We start from the raw sequence: 20,329 nt of genomic DNA, 5'->3' as shown, positions 1-20,329 counted from the left end.
TCAAAGTTTGGTGAGGAATAGAACAGTTACACAATTACCAAGGGAAAAAGGAGTAATTTTGCAATGTGGCAACCTGACAGACACCTCATCCAAGCGACCAAAGTTAATCACCACAAACGGGGAAAATTGACATCATGTGCCTCCTAATATGTTCACTGAGAAGACTTCACTTCTGTGAGTTATTCCTGTTAAAAATGCCTAATCTGAATCTAATCATGAGAAAACACCACACAAACCCAAATTGAGGAGCAGTTTACAAATAAATGGCCTGTACTCTTCAAAAATGGCAGTGTCATCAAAGACAAAGGAATGCAAAGTAACTATTCTACATTAAGGAAGTCTCAAGAGACATTGGCAACAATGTGTGGTCCAAAATTTTCCTTCCTTCCTATTTCATTGACATTTTTGTCTTCTAGTCTAGTTATAGAAGTGGTGTATTGAACAGGAAAAAAATACTTTTAACAGTCTGAATATAATACTATATCCAGTTTCCTTCTTATTTTATGTTTATGTGTATTTTTAGGCAATGTTGTAGATCTGTTTTGGGTTTAGGTTGTTTTTTGTTGTTCTGTTTTTGTTTTTAATATGGGACACTTCACAAATTTGCATGTTATCCTTGTACAGGGGCCATGCTAATCTCTGTTATGTTCTAGTTTTAGTGTATGTGTTGCTGAAGCCAGCACTGGGTAGGTGTTTTTTAAGCGTTAATCGCCAATGTTAAGTTCAAGTTCAAGCTATTGAAAACCTAAAAATTATAATTCTTAATTTTTTTATCAGATTTTTAGTCAACAGAAGAAGAGTCCTCATGCTATTTTTTTTTTAAGGTTTTATTTATGTATTTGACAGAGAGAGATACACCGAGAGAGGGAACACAGTAGGGGGGCGTGGGACAGGGAGAAGCAGGCTTCCCACTGAACAGGGAGCCCTGTGTGGGGTTCAGTCCCAGGACCTGGGATCATGAACTGAGCCTACTCCAGGCACCCCCTCATGCTGTTTAAATAGTAGAATGCACCATTTAAAAGTTTTCATGAGCACTTAGGAAGTAAATGATCACTAAGATCACAAAGATGAATTTATAAAGAAGTCGTGGTATTCGTAAAGAAGTTTGGTATAGTCTTTAGACAGGTTAGTAGGTAACAGGAATGCTTCGTTTTCGGGAAGGCAATTTGATAAGTGATTTCTTGTGGACAAGATGAAGAAATAAACTAGGTGGTTGTAGTTAAATAAGTAATTCAATAATAATTGGATGTTAGGCTCATAGATGGTTTCTAGTGTTGTATCTGTTGTAGAGATCTATTCTGTCCTGTTCTAAGTTTTAATAACTTGGATAAAGTCATTGATAACCTCTGGAACAGACTTTTAAATGACACAAATCTGGGCAGGATAGCCAAAGCATTGGGTAACTGAAACTGGAACTGAAAGATGATGGTAGCCGAGAATGACAAGCAGGAATCAGCAAAATAAATTTGACAGAAATAAATTCTACAAGGACAACCAGTCGTATATATTGGGTGGAAGGAAAAGAAATGTTAAGATAATTCATGGAAAATCACTTATAAAATGGTCAGTTGGCCATATTTAATATTTATTGCTTTGTTTCCTTTCACTATTTAATATGTATCATTTGGGTCCAGTCAGAAAAATGGAAACCATACTAGTATGTCAAACATAGGGAAATGTAATTCAAGGAATTGGTTATACAAGTGTTAGAAGACTAAAAGATTTAAAAAAAAAAAAAAAATGGGGGGGGGGACACTGAGCTATTAAAGAAAAACTACAGGAGGCACAGTTACCATACCAAGAGGCTTATAAGAAGCAAAAGGGAAGAGGTCTTCATAATCTAGAAGCTATGGCCCTAAGTTGACACTTGGACTTCTGAGGAGGGGATACTGTTCAGCTACTGGTAGGATTGAAATCCATATTACTAAAAGATGTTCATTTATGTAAGAAGCCAAAATAAGTAAATTAAGTCTGAATTCTCTATGTTTAACTAAACGAAATGACATCTGAATGAACATCTCTTCCATCTTGAATTTGGTTCCAAAAATGAAGCATAAAACTAATTGGACTTAAGTTGTATTAATCTGTACTCACCCCTCATTTTTAAAATGGCTTTACCACTAAAACCCTCCTACCTGAGATGAATTGTTAAGTGACCTCTCAGAAAAAGTCTTTATAAAAATTTAGAGAAGGATTAAAAAAAAAAAAGCATGGCAATTAAGTTGGATGGCCAAAACATTCTCTTTGATTTTAAGTGTGTACTTGTTTTAAATCTTCTTTCTCACTGATACCTTTAAACATTAAGTGGATTGAGTAGTCTAAGATAAAGATGATTGTCATGTTCTGAAACATTGAAAAACAAAGCTTGGAATTGATTTCTTTTTTCTTTTTTTCCTTCTCCCCCAAATATTGCTGCTTTAGGTCAGTAACAGATCCAAGAGATGGAAAGAGAGTAGCACTCAAAAAGATGCCCAACGTCTTCCAGAATCTGGTCTCCTGCAAAAGGGTCTTCCGGGAATTGAAGATGTTGTGTTTTTTTAAACATGATAATGTAAGTGAAGTTGATGTTTGAGATAGACTGTTTCCTATGCATGCTTAATTGTATTAGTAGAAAGCAAAAGAGAGTTAAAAAGGGAATGTGTAAGTTATTAAGTTTAGGAACCTGAGACAAATTAGACTATTTTTTGTGAACAATGAGCAAATTTATGTGAATTCTAAGGTGTATCAATCAACAGATAAATATTAATTGATGTAAAACAAATGTTAATAGTTAGCTGAGGAACGATCCTAATATTAAACATAAAAAGAGTGCAGTATGTACTATGAGTGATTTAAGTGGAAATAATTGGTCCCTGATTTTTTTTTTTAAGATTTTATTTATTTATTTGCCAGAGAGATAGAGTACAGGCAGGCAGAATAGCAAGCAGAGGCAGAGGGAGAAGCAGGCTCCCCTCGGAGCAAGGAGCCCGATGTGGGCCTCCATCCCAGGACACTGGGATCATGACCTGAGCCAAAGGCAGCTGCTTAACTGACTGAGCCACCCAAGCATCCCGGTTCCTGATTTTAAATGCTTTATTCTTAACTTTTAATATTTTAAATCAGAGATTAATATAAAAATGTAGGGAAACAGTTTCTTTTCTTAAAAACCAATATAGCTGTTAAAGTAACGTAGGTTAGCTTATTTATGGCTGTGTTTAGAGAATACTCATGGTGTACTCACTCATGATGAAGAGAATCACTGTGGTTTGAGAGATAGTTTCTCCTCAATCCCGAAGTAAACGTTTGATACCTCTAAAACTTACCTGGGGATGTTATGTTAGCATTAGACTCAAGTTTTCGATTTCATGTGAAAAGAAAAACTGCCTCACATTCTTCATTTGGTACTCAACCTATGTTATTTAAATTGCTAAAATAAGAACTTTATCAGAAATACAATAATTACTTGTGAGTCTGACTGCTTGTTTGCACAGGAACTTTAGAACTTTGGCCAAAGTGTAAGTCTCACTTTAAGAGAGAAATTTGGAAAAGTTTGAGGTGTTTGGTAAAACTAGGAATATCAAATAGGTTTACTTGAAATTCCTTGCTTTGACATATTTCATTTTATTGATTACTCCTCTTGACATCCATTTTCCTTAAACTTTGTTAAAAAAGTTATTGCTGTCTTCCAGTCAATTGGAACTGCCTAAAAATTGGTTTCAGTGACTTTGAAAATACCACTCGAGTTGCTAATTTATGACTGATCCCTCAAATTTTGTAAGTGATTTAGAAAGGTATCTAGTGCTTGCTTAGTTATTTCTTGAGTTTGAGTACCATCCCAACATCAAAGAGGCCAAACCTTATTTACACTGTTAGAGACTCAAGTAAAGGTATCCATGGTGAAGAAATTTTTTGAAGGAGGGAGTAGTAATTTGCTTACTAAGGATTTCAGTGGTTTATTATATTCGGACCTATGTTGGCTTCTTTTATAAAGGAGGGATGGTATAATAGGCTGCTATCTATATATACTGGTATTTTTGCTCGTGACTCATTCCTGTAAGTAACTAATTAAGTTACAAAGGTGGTGTCAGTGAGTAGTGTAAGAAAAGAAATAAGTGAAATTCTTGAAAATCATACCTATCAAAACATAGTAACCAATTGGAGCTCCTGAGCTCTCTCATTAAGTGAGTGCGTATGACTTCTGTGAATATTCAAAAGTGAGACAGATGGTTAGTGATGAAGATGGTATGGCACCACTGTTTTATAAATCATGAATTTATGCTGTGCTCTGAGATCTCCAAAAGCTCCTCAGTGCCACATACCTGGTATGTATGGAATGCCAGTCCAAGAAGCAGCTGGTATTTGATGTGGTTAAGGCAAAAAATGTCTATTACGTCCTGTATAGAGGCAGTGAGACGTCATGTGGAGGATACAAAACAGGTTTAAAATGTCCTATTTTGAGGAATCAGGTATTTAACACTTATTACTGCGTGTCAGGATGTGTGGTAGAGGCTTTCCATACATTAATTCATTTAATCCTTAAAAATCTTGTCAGATGGGGTTTGTTATCCTTACTTTGCAAAGGAGAAAACCAAAGCTTAGAGTTAAGTAACTTGCCCCAGGTCAGGGTGGCACAAGATTGGAGTCTGTCTTGCTTCAGAGCCCATGTTCATTAATTCAGAAAACATATATTCTGTACATCCTATATTCCTAAACTATTTAGCTTCTAGGGCTTTCTACCCTTAAGGAGTTTAGTAATGTGAAGAATACTATGATTACAGTGCCCTGGGGGGACTGCTTGCATGGTTAAGTATTAAGGCAAGATGGTCTGTTTTATGTATGGAAAAAGCTGGGCAACCAAACCTAGAAGTATATTACAGTCATCAAAGGTGATTCTTAAAAAGATGAATTCATGGGTCTCATCCCAGACCCACTAAATTGGAATCTCTGGGATTGAGGCCCAGGGATCTGTACTTTTTAAAGCTCAGGTGAATGCTGCCACACAAGTACCATAATAGTAAGGAAAAGAGAAATTGTTGTAGACTTACAAGCTCAGAGATGTTTTAAACATGGAGAAGATAAACCTTAAGATGAGCCTTTTGAGATTAAGATTTGATTGAAAGAAGGAGAAGAGAAGAATGTCATGATGAAAATGGCATTTAGAAAAGATTACCATGGCCACTGTAGGAAGGTTGGATTTTAATTTGGATGGCATCTAATGTGTCAAGGAATAGTTACAGAGCCCTCGGAGGCTTTGATTTTTCTTTTGAATAGAACTTTCAAAGTCACTGTATCAGGGGCGCCTGGCTTGCTCAGTCGGGGGTCATGAGTTCAAGCCCCATGTTGGGCATAGAGCCTACTTTAAAAAAAAAAAAAGTCACTGTATCAAATTCATTGGTTTTAGCTGATCTGATTGAGATATATACACACAAACTTTTTTTTTTTTCTTAAGGATGCATTCACCTTGATACAGTAATGGGTTTAACTTTCTAAAGGTTGTTGTTAGTTAGGCTTATCACCAGAGTCTAGTCAGAATTGGAGCTATTATAAAACCTGGCAAAAATGTTGTCTACTTTACCCATCTATGCACTTGTGCATGCGTTTATGCACACACATAATTGCATATTATCAGCATGGTGAAGGCATGATTGAAGGGGTTTTATGTTTGGTTTTGTTCTGTTTTGTTTTCAGTTTTGTGCTCCTTTGAGAATCTGATAAAAGCTATGCACCCTCTTTTAGAAAAGTGCACATACACATAATATTTATGTCATGTTAGGCTTTCGCTAGTCCTCTAAAGCCCATTCAGAGCCCCCTTAAGGGTCCACTGATTCCTGCAAATATCCCCTGCAATACAAATCTGGGGCTTTTTCTTGTCCTTAGGCAGTAGCACTAAGTATACAGTAGGCAATCAGTCTATCTGAAGAATGAGTAAGTAAATGGAAGTGACAGAAAAAAGAAATCTCCCAAGTCTGGCATGAGAACCTCAGTGATCTCTCTCAGAGTTACTTTTTCCCAGTCTTTTAATTCTGGAATACTCCAGAGGGGTAGAGAAAACAAAGAGGAGATAATAGAGCCAAAGAAGAATGATTTGTTTTTCTTTGTATAGTCTGACCTAAATCAGGGCCTTGGGTTCATAAGTAGGATAAAGAATCATATCAATATGAGACCAACAGGACGCTTCTCTTAATGCAGACATGCTGTTTAACTGCAGTCATTATTAATGCTAATGTTTCTGCTGCTGAGGAGAGTAAAAAGGCAAAGGATGCTATAGACTGGCTTACTTTTCATGGATTTGGTTTTGTTTGCTCTGTACCTAAAATTTTGTGGTACTGGGCAGATTCTTGATGCGTTCAAAATAATACATTCTTGTATTCATGAATCAAAAAAGTCAATTCGGTTAATATGCATGTTCTCTCCAAGTTGAGCTTTATATTTAATGATATACCAATCAAAAATCAGCAGGATTTTATATATATGTGTGTGTGAGGAAATTGACAAACATCCTAAAGTTTGTGGAGATTGAAAAGACCTAAAATACTCAAGACAGTCTTGAAGAAGCTGGACAAAGTCTATCTCTTAACAGATAAATTAATTCAAAATAGATTATAAACTTAAATGTGAAAGGTAAAATAATAAAGCTTCTGTAATAAACATAGGAAAATAATCTTCATGAATTTGAGTTATGCAAAGATTTCTTAATGAGACAAGTGAAGCATTAACCATTTTATTTATTTGTTTTTTGAGAGGGGAGCACAGGCAGAAGGAGGGGGCATCTTAAGCAGGCTCCGCACTCAGTGTGAAGACTGATACGGGGCTTGATCTCACCATCTGAGATCATGACCTAAGCCAAAATCAAGTTTAACTGACCTGAGCCAGCCACCCAGGCACTCAAAGCATTTAACCATTAAAAAAAAAAAAAAAAAAAAAAAAAAATTTGCGGGCATGAACATTAACCTTAAGAATTAATGCTCATCAAAAGTTAAGAGAATGAAAGGACAGGTCTTAGACATATATTCCACAAAAAACTTGTTCCTAGAGTGTATTATGTTAGGCAATTTTAAACAACTATGTGATAGACGATTACAAATATTTGGCATTTGAGAAAGACCATTAGAAGTAACTATTTTACTTGACATTTTTTTGAACTGTAAATTCTGTATCTGAACATCATTTATTTTATAAAGAGCTTCTACAAATCAAGAACTTTTGCCCATTAGTAAAAGACTTAAGAATTTGACAAAAGAGGATAACCAAATGACTAATAGGCATGTAACAAAGTGCTCAAAGTCATTAGTCATCGGAGAAAGGTAAATTAAAAGCATGAGATAATAATATACCCACCAGAGTGGCTAAAATCAAAAAGACTGACAACATCTACTGTTGACAAGAATGCAAATCAACTGAAGTTCTTAACATTACTGGTGAGAGTGTAAATTTCTAAAACCACTTAGGAAAACTGGCAGTTTCCACTAAATTTAGGTAAATACACACCTACCCAATGATCCAGCATTTATATTCTTTGGTATACTCCAGACAAATCATATATCCTCCAAAGAACATGTACAGGAGTGTTCATGGCTGCTTTATTCATAATACCTAGAAATTGGAAACAACCCAAATGTCTGCCAGCAGACAGTGGAGTGTCTGGATAAGTACATTGTGTTATAGTCCATTCACATGATGGTATAGTACACACCAATAAAAAGGATGAACCACTGATCTGCACATCAATAGGGATGAATCTCATAGGCATGACAGTAAAGGAAAAAAGTCATACACAAAGGCTTCATTTTTTATGATTCAATTTGTATGAAGTTCAAGGACAGGCCAAATGAATCTGTGGTGATGGAAATGAGAATAGTGGCTACCTCTGAGCAGGGATGGGATTTGACCAGAAAGGGACAAAGGGACCTTCTGGGTTGTTGAAATGCTTAACTTCTTGATCTAGATGTTAACCATGAAGTAAAAATCCATCATATTATATACTTTGTGTAAATATTAATCAGATTACATACTTGGCAGCTGTATTTTACAACTTTTTAAAAAATAGTAGTAATTACATAGTCTCCACCTTAAAGAACTTAAAATCTCTTGGGGAGTAAGATTGGGGAAGGGGTAGCTCCTTTGCTAAACATGGGATTTAATTGTATTTTATGAATAGTTAAATTTCTAGTTTTTGTATTTAGGATTAGGATTATTTACAGCAGTTGTTTTATAGGTAAAGGGCTAAGAAGAAGCAGCCAGTTTTGTATTGCATAACCAATTTATAGTGAATCTCAACATCACAGAGGTTAAAATTCTAAAAAACTGCCACCATAATGGGCTTTTTGTCCAGTTCTTAAAAAGATTTGAGACACTGTTTGGTAATGACCATTATTGACAGACATATTTTGGTCCATTTTTTTTTAATTAGACAAGTCGGCTTGCTTTTTTTGTATTTGAGATCCTTTGAAGAGTTGGTGGTATTTGGGGGATACTTTGACTCTTTACAAGTCAAAGTCTTTACAAGAGTCCTCCTATTTACATCATAAGGCTAATCTCACACACTTGATTCCCACAAATAATGGGGTTATAGAGGGACTCAGGCTATTTAAATAGGGAGTCAGGCATGAAGTCTGGAGTTTGAAACTGGTACTGTTCCTTCTTACTTATTTATATCATTTCTGAGATTCTTGGATCATTTCTACTGATCTAAGCACTGGTTTTGCACCTCTGGAAACACTGTGGAATGCCATCCTCTGATAAACATTTTGAGATAAAATAACAGTAATATAAAACAACAGGCATTTAAAAAATTCCAAGCAGAATTTAAAATATTGTACCTTTGAAGCTAACAATGACAGCTAAATGCTTTAGTGCAAATGTCTGACCCTGTTTTATATGGCTTTTCTACAAAAAGCCTCATCAAATCTGGAATAAGAAAGCCTCATTCTTCTCCATCAAGGTTTAAAATGTATGGTTGTCACTTTCTCTAGATAACCTCTAATTATAGCAGATAGATTTGAAGTGTAAAATAGCTTTGTCTAATGGACGCTGTCACTCATTGCATTCTGGTTTCCTCCAAGACAGGATGTGTGTTGTTCAGATACAGAATGGAGAGTCCGAAAGATGTCAAGTAAAACACTAATTTCTGTCTTCCTCAAACATCAAATATTCATGTTAAAAATTGTTCTATTGCATAATCAGAAATGAATTTGTGTGAATTTGTGACACTAGCTAATTATAGGGTTTTAAATTTATAGAAATGAAATAATTTATCTTTTATATGATAAAAATTATTTTTGAAGAAACCAAAAAATCTGTTATCTTTCATTTATACCAAGATTCTAAGTATAAACATTTTAATTCAGAAAGGAAGGATCAAGATTCTTTATAAAGCATCTAAACTATTTTCAAACTTTCATGTATAACTGGTTTTAAAGTGAGTGAAGACTTTCATTACAGGAGGTTTTAGTTTAATTTAGAATTTTAAAGTGACAAATGCTTGGCTGAAAAAAAATGAGCAAAGGTTCTTCCACATGTAAATTGCAAGGGGAAAAGAAAAAGAGGAGAAATCCGTAGGTTAAAACTTAAAACACAAATCAACCGTAATATGTAAGTCTTATTTAGGTCCTAACTTAGACCAAAAATTAAAAAGAAAAAGGAAATTGTAAATTTCAGAACTGTATATTTGATGGTATTAAAAAACATATAATTTTTAGACTTGATAATTATATTTTTTAGAAGTTTTTCTCTTTGAGGCGCTTGGGTGACTCAGTGTGCTAAGTGTCCAACTCTTGAACTCAGGGTTGTGAGTTCAAGCACCACATTATTTAAAAATAAATAAATAAACAAAATAAAAGCTTTCATCTTTTAGTGATGCTTACCGATGTATGGCTGAAATAAGTTTGCTCTTTGCTTCAGAATTATATAGGGAGAGTGGGGGTATAGAAGCAATAATAATTACATACGTGGATTACTAAGACTGGGTATTGATTACATGAGCATTCTTGATACTGTTCTGTCTACTTTTGTATGTTCGAAATTTTCCATAATAAAAATTTTTTCTTAAAAAAAAAAAAAACTTAGCTAAAGATAGAAAATTTGAACTTGTACCACAGTTTATTTCCTGTTAAAAATTTCTTCCCTATTCTTTCACCCTCAGGTTTCTTATTAGTTAGGTAGGTCAGATTCTTCCATGTGAATATCATAGATGGGACTTAAAAGAATAGCTGGACAGCTGGTAGGGGAAGTAGGCCTATTTGTTATGTTTCAAAGGCAGAACTGACTTTGTTAGTATGCTGCTTTTATAAAGGACTTGAATTTCAGATGCCTTAAAGTCTTTCCACCCTGGTGACTTCTTTTTTTGTACTTGGAATAAAATCCAAAATGCTTAACAAAAATTTAAAGAGATTTTTATGTGATATATCCCCTGCCTTCCTCTTCTGTTTTATCCCAATCTGTTTTCCTCCCACCCTCTATGTTCCATAAGCACTGGCATTTGTTTCTAGAATTTGCCTGGTTCCTTCTTGCTTCAGTGCCTTTACAGTACCTACTCATTGCCTGGCCAACTCCTATTCGCCCTTCAACTCTTAGTGTTACTTCAGGGAAATTTTTTTTTTTTTTAAAGATTTTATTTATTTGAGAGAGAGAGAGAATGAAAGACAGAGAACATGAGAGGAGAGAGGTCAGAAGGAGAAGGAGACTCCCTGTTGAGCAGGAAGCCTGCCGTGGGACTTGATCCCAGGACTCCAGGATCATGACCTGAGCCGAAGGCAGTTGCTTAACCAACTGAGCCACCCAGGCGCCTTTCAGGGAAACTTTTGTCCCCATTCCTCTTAACTTTTTCCCTTCAAATAATACATATCATAATTATATAGTTGTGTAACTGCTTGTTTCTTTAATGCCTTCCTCACTTCTAGTCATGAGAGCAGGGGTAGTATCACTTTTGTTTATCAGTATAACCAAAGAGCCTACCATGGTGCCTGCCAGGTAGAATGTACTTGGTAAACGTTTTTTGAACAGAGGAGTAGAGGAATGAATGATAGATGTGTTTCCTCATGCTCTTAGAGCAACACTGATTGTTAAAAATAATGGCGTTTCAAAACACTTGCCATGCAGCAGTCTGGTGGCATGTGGTAGAGCCCAGTCAGCCCTGTCATTTTAGTTTAGATAGAATTGTCTTTTACATAGTAGTTTTACAAACCCATCTTAGTGTTTAGGACTGTAACTTGACTGATAAATTTAGTTAATCTCCATGAGCAATTGTAACTAAACCTTACATCATTAAAAAGTTAATAGCATTTACTTGCATTTATGTCATATTTTGCTTCCTTTTTAGTTCTCTAAATTTGACTTTTTTTTTCCTTTTCTCAGGTACTCTCTGCCCTTGACATACTCCAACCTCCACACATTGACTATTTTGAAGAAATGTATCCTAACCAGGGAATGTGAAAGAAGGGGACAATATTAATTTATTCTTCTAGCACCTTTGGGGGTTCATGCTTTAAGGTGTATAAAATCTCATCCTTGCAGAGGTGGTTGAGTACCTGGAACCAGGTAATTTTGAAATCCGACAGAGCAGTATTATCAATGTATCCTGAATTGTGATACCATAAAATGGGACTTTGGAGCACATTTTTTTTACTTAATCTCCACACAGCCTATGAGATAGGTTATTACCATCTGCATTTTGCAGATGAAGCCAGTGAGGCAGCTATGTTGAATGGAACTCAAGAAAGTACTCTTGTTGCTATACAACAACTGCCTGTCAGTTAAGAGGATAATACTGCCCTTTTTTTCTACCACTTGGTCTAAGGTGAAAATTAAAGAGATAATGTAAGTTACATCCCAAGTTCTTTGGAGTAATAGTGATGGTGCTGGTAATAGTCATTACTTATGTAAGTTTTTAGCAGATGCCAGGCACAATTCTAAGTTATTTACACATACAAGTTTATTTAATCTCTATAATAACCATCTGGGAGAGAGACTTTAACTGTTCCCATATTACAGAGAGGAGATTGAGGCACAAAAGATAAAAAAGACTTGACTAAGATCACAGACCTTAGTAGATATTGAGATCGAGGTTCAGTTCCAAATGGTGTGACTCTGTGGTCTTTATTTCATTCAACTCCTACATGATTCTCTCAGGATAGAGGCTTTACCATTATATTACTACTGTTAATATGTAAAAATGGTATGTAAGGTATCATGGATGATAATAAACTCTAAAATAATGCCTAGTATTAACTCCTGGGACTGTGCATGAAAATAAAAAATTGGGACATAGGTTAGCCCTAGGAAAAGCATCACGATTTACCATTCTGTATTTAACTGGGTAAAACTTGGAGTGAAAGACAGGGAGTCCTAAATCTTTGAATTCAGTGAGCTCAGGACACTAGTTTATTGACCCAAAACTTGTTATTAACACTAGGCCTATGACTTAAGAGTGGAAACCAATATGAAAGCAGGATAGTTTTTCAGACTTAGCAGTGAGATTAAAAATCTCATTCTTACACAGGTGGTAGGTAATTCTATACTAGACAATTATCTTTGATAATTTCTTTAGTAACTGGGAACAATTAAGAGCTTCCCTAAGGGAAGGAGAATAGCTAAGCTGACTGGGGAATTGGGAAACGTTGTAAGGTGATAGAATTATCACTGATCAACACTGCTGGGATATTGTGATCTGATAAACCTAGAGCTCTTGAATGCTGTAACCCTTGGTGATATTTTAACCCATGAGTCTTTTACGGAATTAATAAAGGCTTAACTCAGTGGACTTGGGGTACACCAACCTTGCACTTTCAGAGAAGGGACTGGGTCTTGACCAGCTTCTGGATAACAAGAGCGTCTTTGTATACCTGAGATCTTGGGCCTGGTCAGATAGTTCTTGACATATTCTTATTTAAAGAATTGAGAAAGTTCTCTTCTCCTCTACTGTAGATCAGAAGTAACAACTGAGGAGAAAGCATTGATGATTTCATTTCATAGACTTCCTGAAAATTACCGAGGTAGGGAACTCATGGGAGTGGAGCCATACTTGTGTCATTCTTCCAAAGTAACTTCCTACACCTGGCCAGGAGTCATCTTTATCCTTTTAGTTTGCTGGAAAGGAACCTACATGTTAGAAGCATTCCTATGAATGTGTAATGCTGTTTCTACCTGTTTGGAATTGACGTTGCTGACAACAAACCTTGAAATTAGAAGAAATCTTCTTTATTAAATAAGAATTTTATTGGGCTCCTGGGTGGCTCAGTGGGTTAAAGCCTCTGCCTTTGGCTCAGGTCATGATCTCACGGTCCTGGGATCGAGCCCCGCATCGGGTTCTCTGCTCAGCAGGGAGCCTGCTTCCCTCTCTCTCTGCCTGCCTCTCTGCCTACTTGTGATCTCTCTCTCTGTCAAATAAATAAATAAAATATTTTTTAAAAAAAGAATTTTATTGTATTGTAGGTTGTGTCACGGGTCCCCAAAATTACCCTCAGGTTCCATGATTTGCTGAAAGAACTCACAAGATCCAGAAAAGGTATTCTAACCATGGCTACAGTTTATTACAGCAAAAAGATATAGATTAAATCAGCAAAGGAAAGTGGTGCATAAGGCAGAGTCCATCAGAAACCAGGTACAAAGTTCCAATTTGGCCTCCCCATAGAATTGCACAGATCTTGCTTAATTTTCCCAGCAACAATATATGACAACACGGATAAATGTTGTCAACTGGGGAGGCTCACTTGAGCCTTAGTGTCCAGGGTTTTTCTCAAGAGGTCAGTCAGGTAGGCATAGAGCACCCACAAGGGCTGACCTTAGTTACTCAGTCTCCAGCACTCCTCCTCTTCCACACCCAGAGGTTAAACTAATACGGCTGGCCGAAGGCCCCAGGCAAACAAAAACAGGTGTCACCATAAATCATACTGTTAGCATAAACTGTCTGAAGTGACCAAATCCCCAGGTATACTAAGACACTCTTATGAGGCAAGACACTGCAAGGGCTCAAAGGTTATTTCCCAGGAGTTGGTCCTGATTCCAGTCCTAAAGACTTTTGGAATGTGTTGGGTTTGGGTAGCCTAGATCTGCTAAGTTAACCCTTGATTGCACCTAGGCCATCTGTGAGGAAAGAATGTTTTCGAATAATAAATTGGTGAATATGTTTATATTTAATAAGTGCCAGATATATTTAGATTCTCTTCAGTGAACACTTAGCTAATTTGTAATATCATTTTCTGTTCTATAGTTCAAGCATGAATTGTTTATATCAGGCATTAATTCTGTATACTTGGGTTTGTCATTCTTTTAAAAACTTTGTGTGCTTCTGTAAGCTAGGAGTTCTCAATCACGTATTAGTGACCATAATTGGAGTCTGGGAGATCCTTGATTGATTATTATTTCAAATACTTGCAGAGCAGAGGGAAAGTTAGCATAGTTATAGTTTAAAACCGTTGAGTAGCATAGATAGTGTAGTACCTGTTGGTGGCTTATTTCAGCCCATTTTATTAGTTAGCATAATGTTTCTGTGCAGTTCCTCTCTCCAAAATTGTTCATGAATGTTGAATTAAAAGACCTTGTCATAAGTATTTGTGGAACCATCTGGTACACCATTTACTTAAATGTTTTACTTTCTTATTTAATTTTTTTACCTTCAGGTTAAAAAATGGACACCTGTTGTAATTAGTTAGCTACAAAAGAGTCTTTCAAACCTAAGCCTCAAATATTCTTTTTTTCTGTTGTATAATTTTTAGCTATATATAGAATAATGCACAGAAAAAAAGGTGTTTTCTACTGGTGGTGCTATTTGGAAAACACTGAAACCTTTCAACAAAAAAAGGAATTGTTCCTATAGTTGCCCCAGGATTATAAAGACTTTGTAGGAAGGCAGTTATTCATCTATGTTAGCAGCTCCCTCTGTAGTATCTCAAAAACATGGCATACACATTACACACGGTTTTAGACAGTGGCTTTTTTTTTTTTTTTTAAATTAGAGGATTGTTGTGTCTTTGCAGATTTTAGAATGGATAATATTTTGAGTTTTAAATGTATGATCATGGAATTGTGCTTTGAAGAAACTCTTGAGGTCTGTTTGAGGCTCTGTCATTTTAGGTAAGTTCTAAGTATGTTGCTATTCTAATGGATGTTCTACTATTTAGTTAGTTGATAAAGGAATCAGTTCATAGAGTCAAAAATATATATTTATCATATTATTTAAGTCATTAAAAGGAAATAAATAATCTTAAACAACCTTCTATTATACATACAGTACCATTTATTATTGTACTTTTTTCTAAGATTAAAAAATTGTGCTGTTGTATTTCATATGTAACTGTTACTACAGAAACATTTTAAGATCTCTTTACACTGATTTTAAGATTTTATTGATTTATTTCATAGACAGAGATTACAAGTAGTCAGAGAGGCAGGCAGGGAGAGAGGAGGAAGCAGGCTTCCCACTGAGCAGAGAACCCAATGCGGAACTCGATCCCAGGACCCTGAGATCATGACCTGAGCCAAAGGCAGAGGCTTTAACCCACTGAGCCACCCAGGTGCGCCTCTCTTTACACTGACTTTTTTTTTTTTAAGATTTTATTTATTTATTTGAGAGAGAGACAGTGAGAGAGAGCATGAGCAAGGAGAAGGTCAGAGGGAGAAGCAGACTCCCCATGGAGCTGGGAGCCCGATGCGGGACTCGATCCCGGGACTCTGGGATCATGACCTGAGCCGAAGGCAGTCGTCAACCAACTGAGCCACCCAGGCGTCCCTCTTTACACTGATTTTAATGGTTAATATCATTTTAGAAAATCTGAGTCTATGAACATTTTGATGTAATCAAATGTACAATAAGAGTATGATCATATAGTATGCAGTTAATCATACATTTTTCCCTGACACTGTAATAAAATGATTGCAAGAGTGCCCACCATCAGTGGCTTGAGTTTTCTTTAGATAGCTCCTTAAGCAACTTGTAGAAAGATAATGTCTAGATTTTAACTGTTGACAAATCTACCTACAGGGTCCAATAGATTTAGCAGGAGTCCAATATGGAAGGAGCAATAAATTCTCCCATGTTCTCTGTATCTTGTAGCTTTTCTATTTTCATATTTTTTAAATCTAATGTATCACCCTGCAAAATATGTTCCTTAATAATTAAGAAAGATTATTTTTTAACTGAACTTTTGGCTTTTAAAGGATTACATTATTCATTTTGCACTTCGACTTTTCTGTTTGGAAAACTGTGTGAAAATACTTCAGTGCTAAGTTACTTTGAGGCTACTGAAATTTAACCCAAGAGAAACCAGTTATAATTATTTGATTGAAAATTGTTTATCATGCTTTAGTAAGAATCTTGAATTCTGTACATAAACATGCCTTTTCCCAGGAAGTACTGGATGCCTGCTGGATTAGAAATAAAAATTTGGCCTTCCTTGGGAAAAGTTTACTTTTACTTTGAAATATAATGAAACATGCTCTTAATGTTTTATGGAGAAGAATACTGGTAGAACAGGTTATTTGTACTAGAAGCAACTACAGCGTAAAACCAGTAGAAGTGAGAAGTCTAGTGGGGGATCATGTGTCCCTGTTTATCAGGACTCCTGGATTTTACCTCATGTCCTATATAATTATTAATAAGTTCCTCCTTTTACTATAGAAGTGTTTCTGTAATAGGTTTGGCCGGTGCAAGGCATTGTTTAAACAGGAATGTCGTGTCATAAAGGCAGCAAGGGAACTTCCATCCCCATTTTGACCAGTTAGAGTTCTTGGTGAGCAATAATGTAGTTTTGGGCTCCTCAAATGCAGTCGTTTTAAGTTTAATAGTATTTGTATAGTATATTTTATAGCAGCATTTTGTAATTTAAAGAATACACAATACATGACTCCTTGGTGCTGTGAAACAGCTCTGTAGGGATGCCTGGGTGGCTGAGACGGTTAATGTCTGCTTGGGTCATGGTCCCAGGGTTCTGGAATCAGAGTCCCGCATCAGGCTTCTTGCTCAGTGGGGAACCTGCATCTCCCTCTGCCTCTCTCTCTCTGACAAATGAATAAATGAAATCTTTCCAAAAGAAAAGAAAAGAAAGAAAGAGCTCTGTAAACCTCAGGGAATCTTAGGAGTCTGTGAATTGCTAAGAACAAATAAAATGAAGTATGTTTATACATATGTAAGTGCACTCATACTCTCAATCAGACCATACCAGCAAGAACCAGAAATCTACGTCTGAAGAGCTTTGAAGCTCCTCCATCATATGATGAATTTCCTCCATCATATATATATGATCATTTGATATATATGATAACATATATATATCATATGATATATATGATGACATGTATATCATATGATCATATGTATATGATAGAAGAAATTCTAACAATATGAGCATCTTCAAAGCTTCTTCAAAGATCTTCAAATCTTCAAACATATATATTTACATATATATATATATATATGGTGGGAAGTTCTAAAAGAATATTAGCAAATGGTATGGAGTTTTAAAAGGAGAGATCACTTCAGGCAGGAAAAAAAAGAAAAATTAAAAAAAAAACTAAGACTTCATGAAGAAAATGACATTTCAGCTGAGTATTGAAAGATGTGGAGGATTTGGACAGGTAGCCTTGAGGAGAATGGATATTCCAGATGGAGAGATTAAATATCAGGATCATCTTTTAGGGAATGGCAAGTCGTCCAGTTGGCTAGAATTTAGCTTGCATGGATAATGAGAAATTAAGCTAGTTGGGGTAAATCATGGGGGGCCTTGAATATTAAACTAAAAACATTCATCTTTATTCAGTAGGCATTTGAAGGCACAGTGAAAGATACTTGTGATGAGGAATGACAGAATCAGAAGTGTCCTTTATAAACTTAACAAAGAGTTTCTGTTTGGGCTAATGAAGAAGTTCTAGAATTAGTAGTGATAGTTGCACAACATTGTGAATGTACATAATGCCACTGAATTGTACATGTAAAAATGGTTAAAATGGTCAGAGTTTTTTTATGTGTAGAGGCCACTTTTAGACAACAGACTTGAGCAATGGAAACTTGATCAAGGTCTAAGGGCCTACAGCGACCACCTGGCTGAATACAGACAGGCCCATCAGGTAACCCACCTCAAAATATCCATTGGCCCAAACTGAGGAATGGGCTACTTACAACCAGGGATAATTACCAAAAAAGGGAAAATTCCATACATCCCCATACCTCCTCACCTTCCCACTTTAAATAGAACCCCTACTCACTGCCACCTTGCAGACAGTCTCTTGTTTGCTGTTCACCCCGCCACTACCTTCAATTTATTCAGTAAACTTCTATCTCCCTTGTTCTGCCTCGGGTGAATCTTTTCATTGCCTGCACCACTGGCTTCCCCCTGATCATTGTCCCACATCTGGGGGCCTGCATCTGATTGCGAGGGACTCCCCATTATGTATATTTTACCACAATTAAAGAAGAAAAAAACCTTAAAAAGGACGCAGCCCTTAGGACTGAGAGGCAGCAACTGTAATACAGACCCAGAAGGATTCTTGGCAATTCATTGGGACCTCTTTAGCCATGTAGTCAACAGCCTGGGCTTTGATGTTGATGGCAGGTTGGGTATTCACAGAGGCAGAACAAGGAAATGAAAAAAATGGGGAAGGGCCTCCCTAGATCATCACAGAATGGCTGGCTACATTGATAGAGAAGGAGTTAATATCAGAAGACGAGTTGGTGTACCCCGAGAAAGGAGAGGTGAGATCCAAAGGCAGATGTTAGGGTGATAGCAAGCAACAGGTTTAGAAGGAGTAGTAGTGTGGTTAGAATATGGAGACTGTGCTCAAAGAAAGGAATTTGTAGTTAGAACAAGTTGTAGTCGTTTCAAGAGATAGAAAGTAGAGTCACGCTTTAAGTTAGATGAAGTAGAATAGTAACAAAAGTCCTTAGAGTTCAGACAGTTGAGAAATTGAGGGATAGAGATTCTCTACCCTGGTTGCTCATTGAAATCATCTAAGGAGCTTTTAAAAAAAAACTTCAAATGGGGGTGCCTGGGTGGCTCAGTTAAGCATCTGCCTTTGGCTTGGGTCATGATAGGTCATAAAATCTTTAAAAAAAAAAAAATTCAAATGCTCAAATCCTATATTCTGAGTTTGGTCCAAGGTATCAGTAAGTATTTTTGAAAAGTTCTTCCAGTGATCTGAATGTGCCCTCAGAGTTAGTATCCACTAGACTAAACTAACCAGAATAATTATCAGCATGAATGTTGAAGTTACCAGTGACCACCTAAGGGACTTTTAAGAAGCAAATGTGAACCAGCTGATTGTGTCATCTAGCTAAGATCTGGATTACTGTGAAGACTGCTAGAAAAGACAAAGATAAGAGACTATTAGTCTTTTTGTTTCTGATATTTTTTTTTTCTTTTATTCTTTATGTTTTTTTAAGGAGAGGTCTTTGAGCATTAGCAGTGGGACCAACCACAGCCTGGAAAAGGAAGGGAGATGGAAACAGCTTACTCTGTTTCCACTTGTTAGCTCTTTACATGAAGACTGCTCCTCAGAATGGTGTCGATGCTGTTCATGTATTCATCATAAATGCTTTTTGATGACCAAATTAACTGTGATTGATCTACCAATGTTTAAAAACATGAGGATGTAATTCATCTTATGTTTAAGCTTTAAGAAAGTTGGAATGTATTTTCTATTTCAGGCAGAAAGTTCCAACTGTATTTTCATTCTGACACAATAGTGGTAAGGATTTTAAATGAAGTAGCAGAAGTTTAAGGCTATGTGTGTCTTTGACTTGGAGCCTTGAACTAATCACCCCAAATCTCTGCTTCATTCATTCTTTGACTTTTTTTTTTTTTTTTTTTTAAAGATTTTATTTATTCATTTGACACAGAGAGATCACAAGTAGGCAGAGAGGCAGGCAGAGAGAGAGAGAGGAGGAAGCAGGCTCCCCGCGGAGCAGAGAACCCGATGCGGGACTCGATCCCAGGACCCTGAGATCATGACCTGAGCCGAAGGCAGCGGCTTAACCCACTGAGCCACCCAGGCGCCCCCATTCTTTGACTTTTTAAACACGATTAAAATTGGTAATTACTTTGTGTCCCATTCCATTCATTCAGCGGATTTTCCAGAGTGAGCATGAGCTAGGAATCAAGAATGTGCTGTTCCCTCAGGTAATTTCAGCTCCCATAGGCTTCACTAGTGAGAGAATGTCCCCAAACTAAGCATGATGCTGTTGAGAGAGGTAGTTTTATATAGTATGACCCCTTAACAAGAGCCAACTGTTTCCTGTGGGGTTCAAAGAAAACAGCATTCTGCTGCAACGCCAGAGAACACAATACTGTTGAATTTAATGTGAATTTGACATATTTGTCTCCAACATGGTATCTTCCCAGATGACTTATGATACTCAAAGTTC

At 36.4% G+C, this 20,329-nt stretch overlaps 1 protein-coding gene and 1 non-coding gene across 2 annotated transcripts in view; one reads left to right on the top strand and one right to left on the bottom strand.

Annotated features, from left to right (window-relative positions):
• The window catches only part of NLK (nemo like kinase), a 169,199-nt gene that overhangs the window by 95,589 nt on the left and 53,281 nt on the right, over nucleotides 1-20,329 (top strand). The window contains exons 2-3 of the mRNA XM_032319919.1: nucleotides 2,422-2,551; nucleotides 11,332-11,387. Of these exons, the coding sequence (XP_032175810.1) occupies nucleotides 2,422-2,551; nucleotides 11,332-11,387 (186 nt within the window). The remainder of the gene's footprint in view (nucleotides 1-2,421; nucleotides 2,552-11,331; nucleotides 11,388-20,329) is intronic.
• On the bottom strand, nucleotides 580-683 carry LOC116578578. The gene has a single exon (XR_004280949.1). It is a non-coding gene; the product is annotated as a U6 spliceosomal RNA (small nuclear RNA).

This window comes from Mustela erminea, chromosome 18 (assembly GCF_009829155.1).
Source record: "Mustela erminea isolate mMusErm1 chromosome 18, mMusErm1.Pri, whole genome shotgun sequence".
In the NCBI taxonomy this organism is placed as follows: Eukaryota; Metazoa; Chordata; class Mammalia; order Carnivora; family Mustelidae; genus Mustela; species Mustela erminea.
The sequence above is the reverse complement of the archived record's forward strand: the minus strand, read 5'-3'. Positions and strand labels throughout refer to the sequence as shown.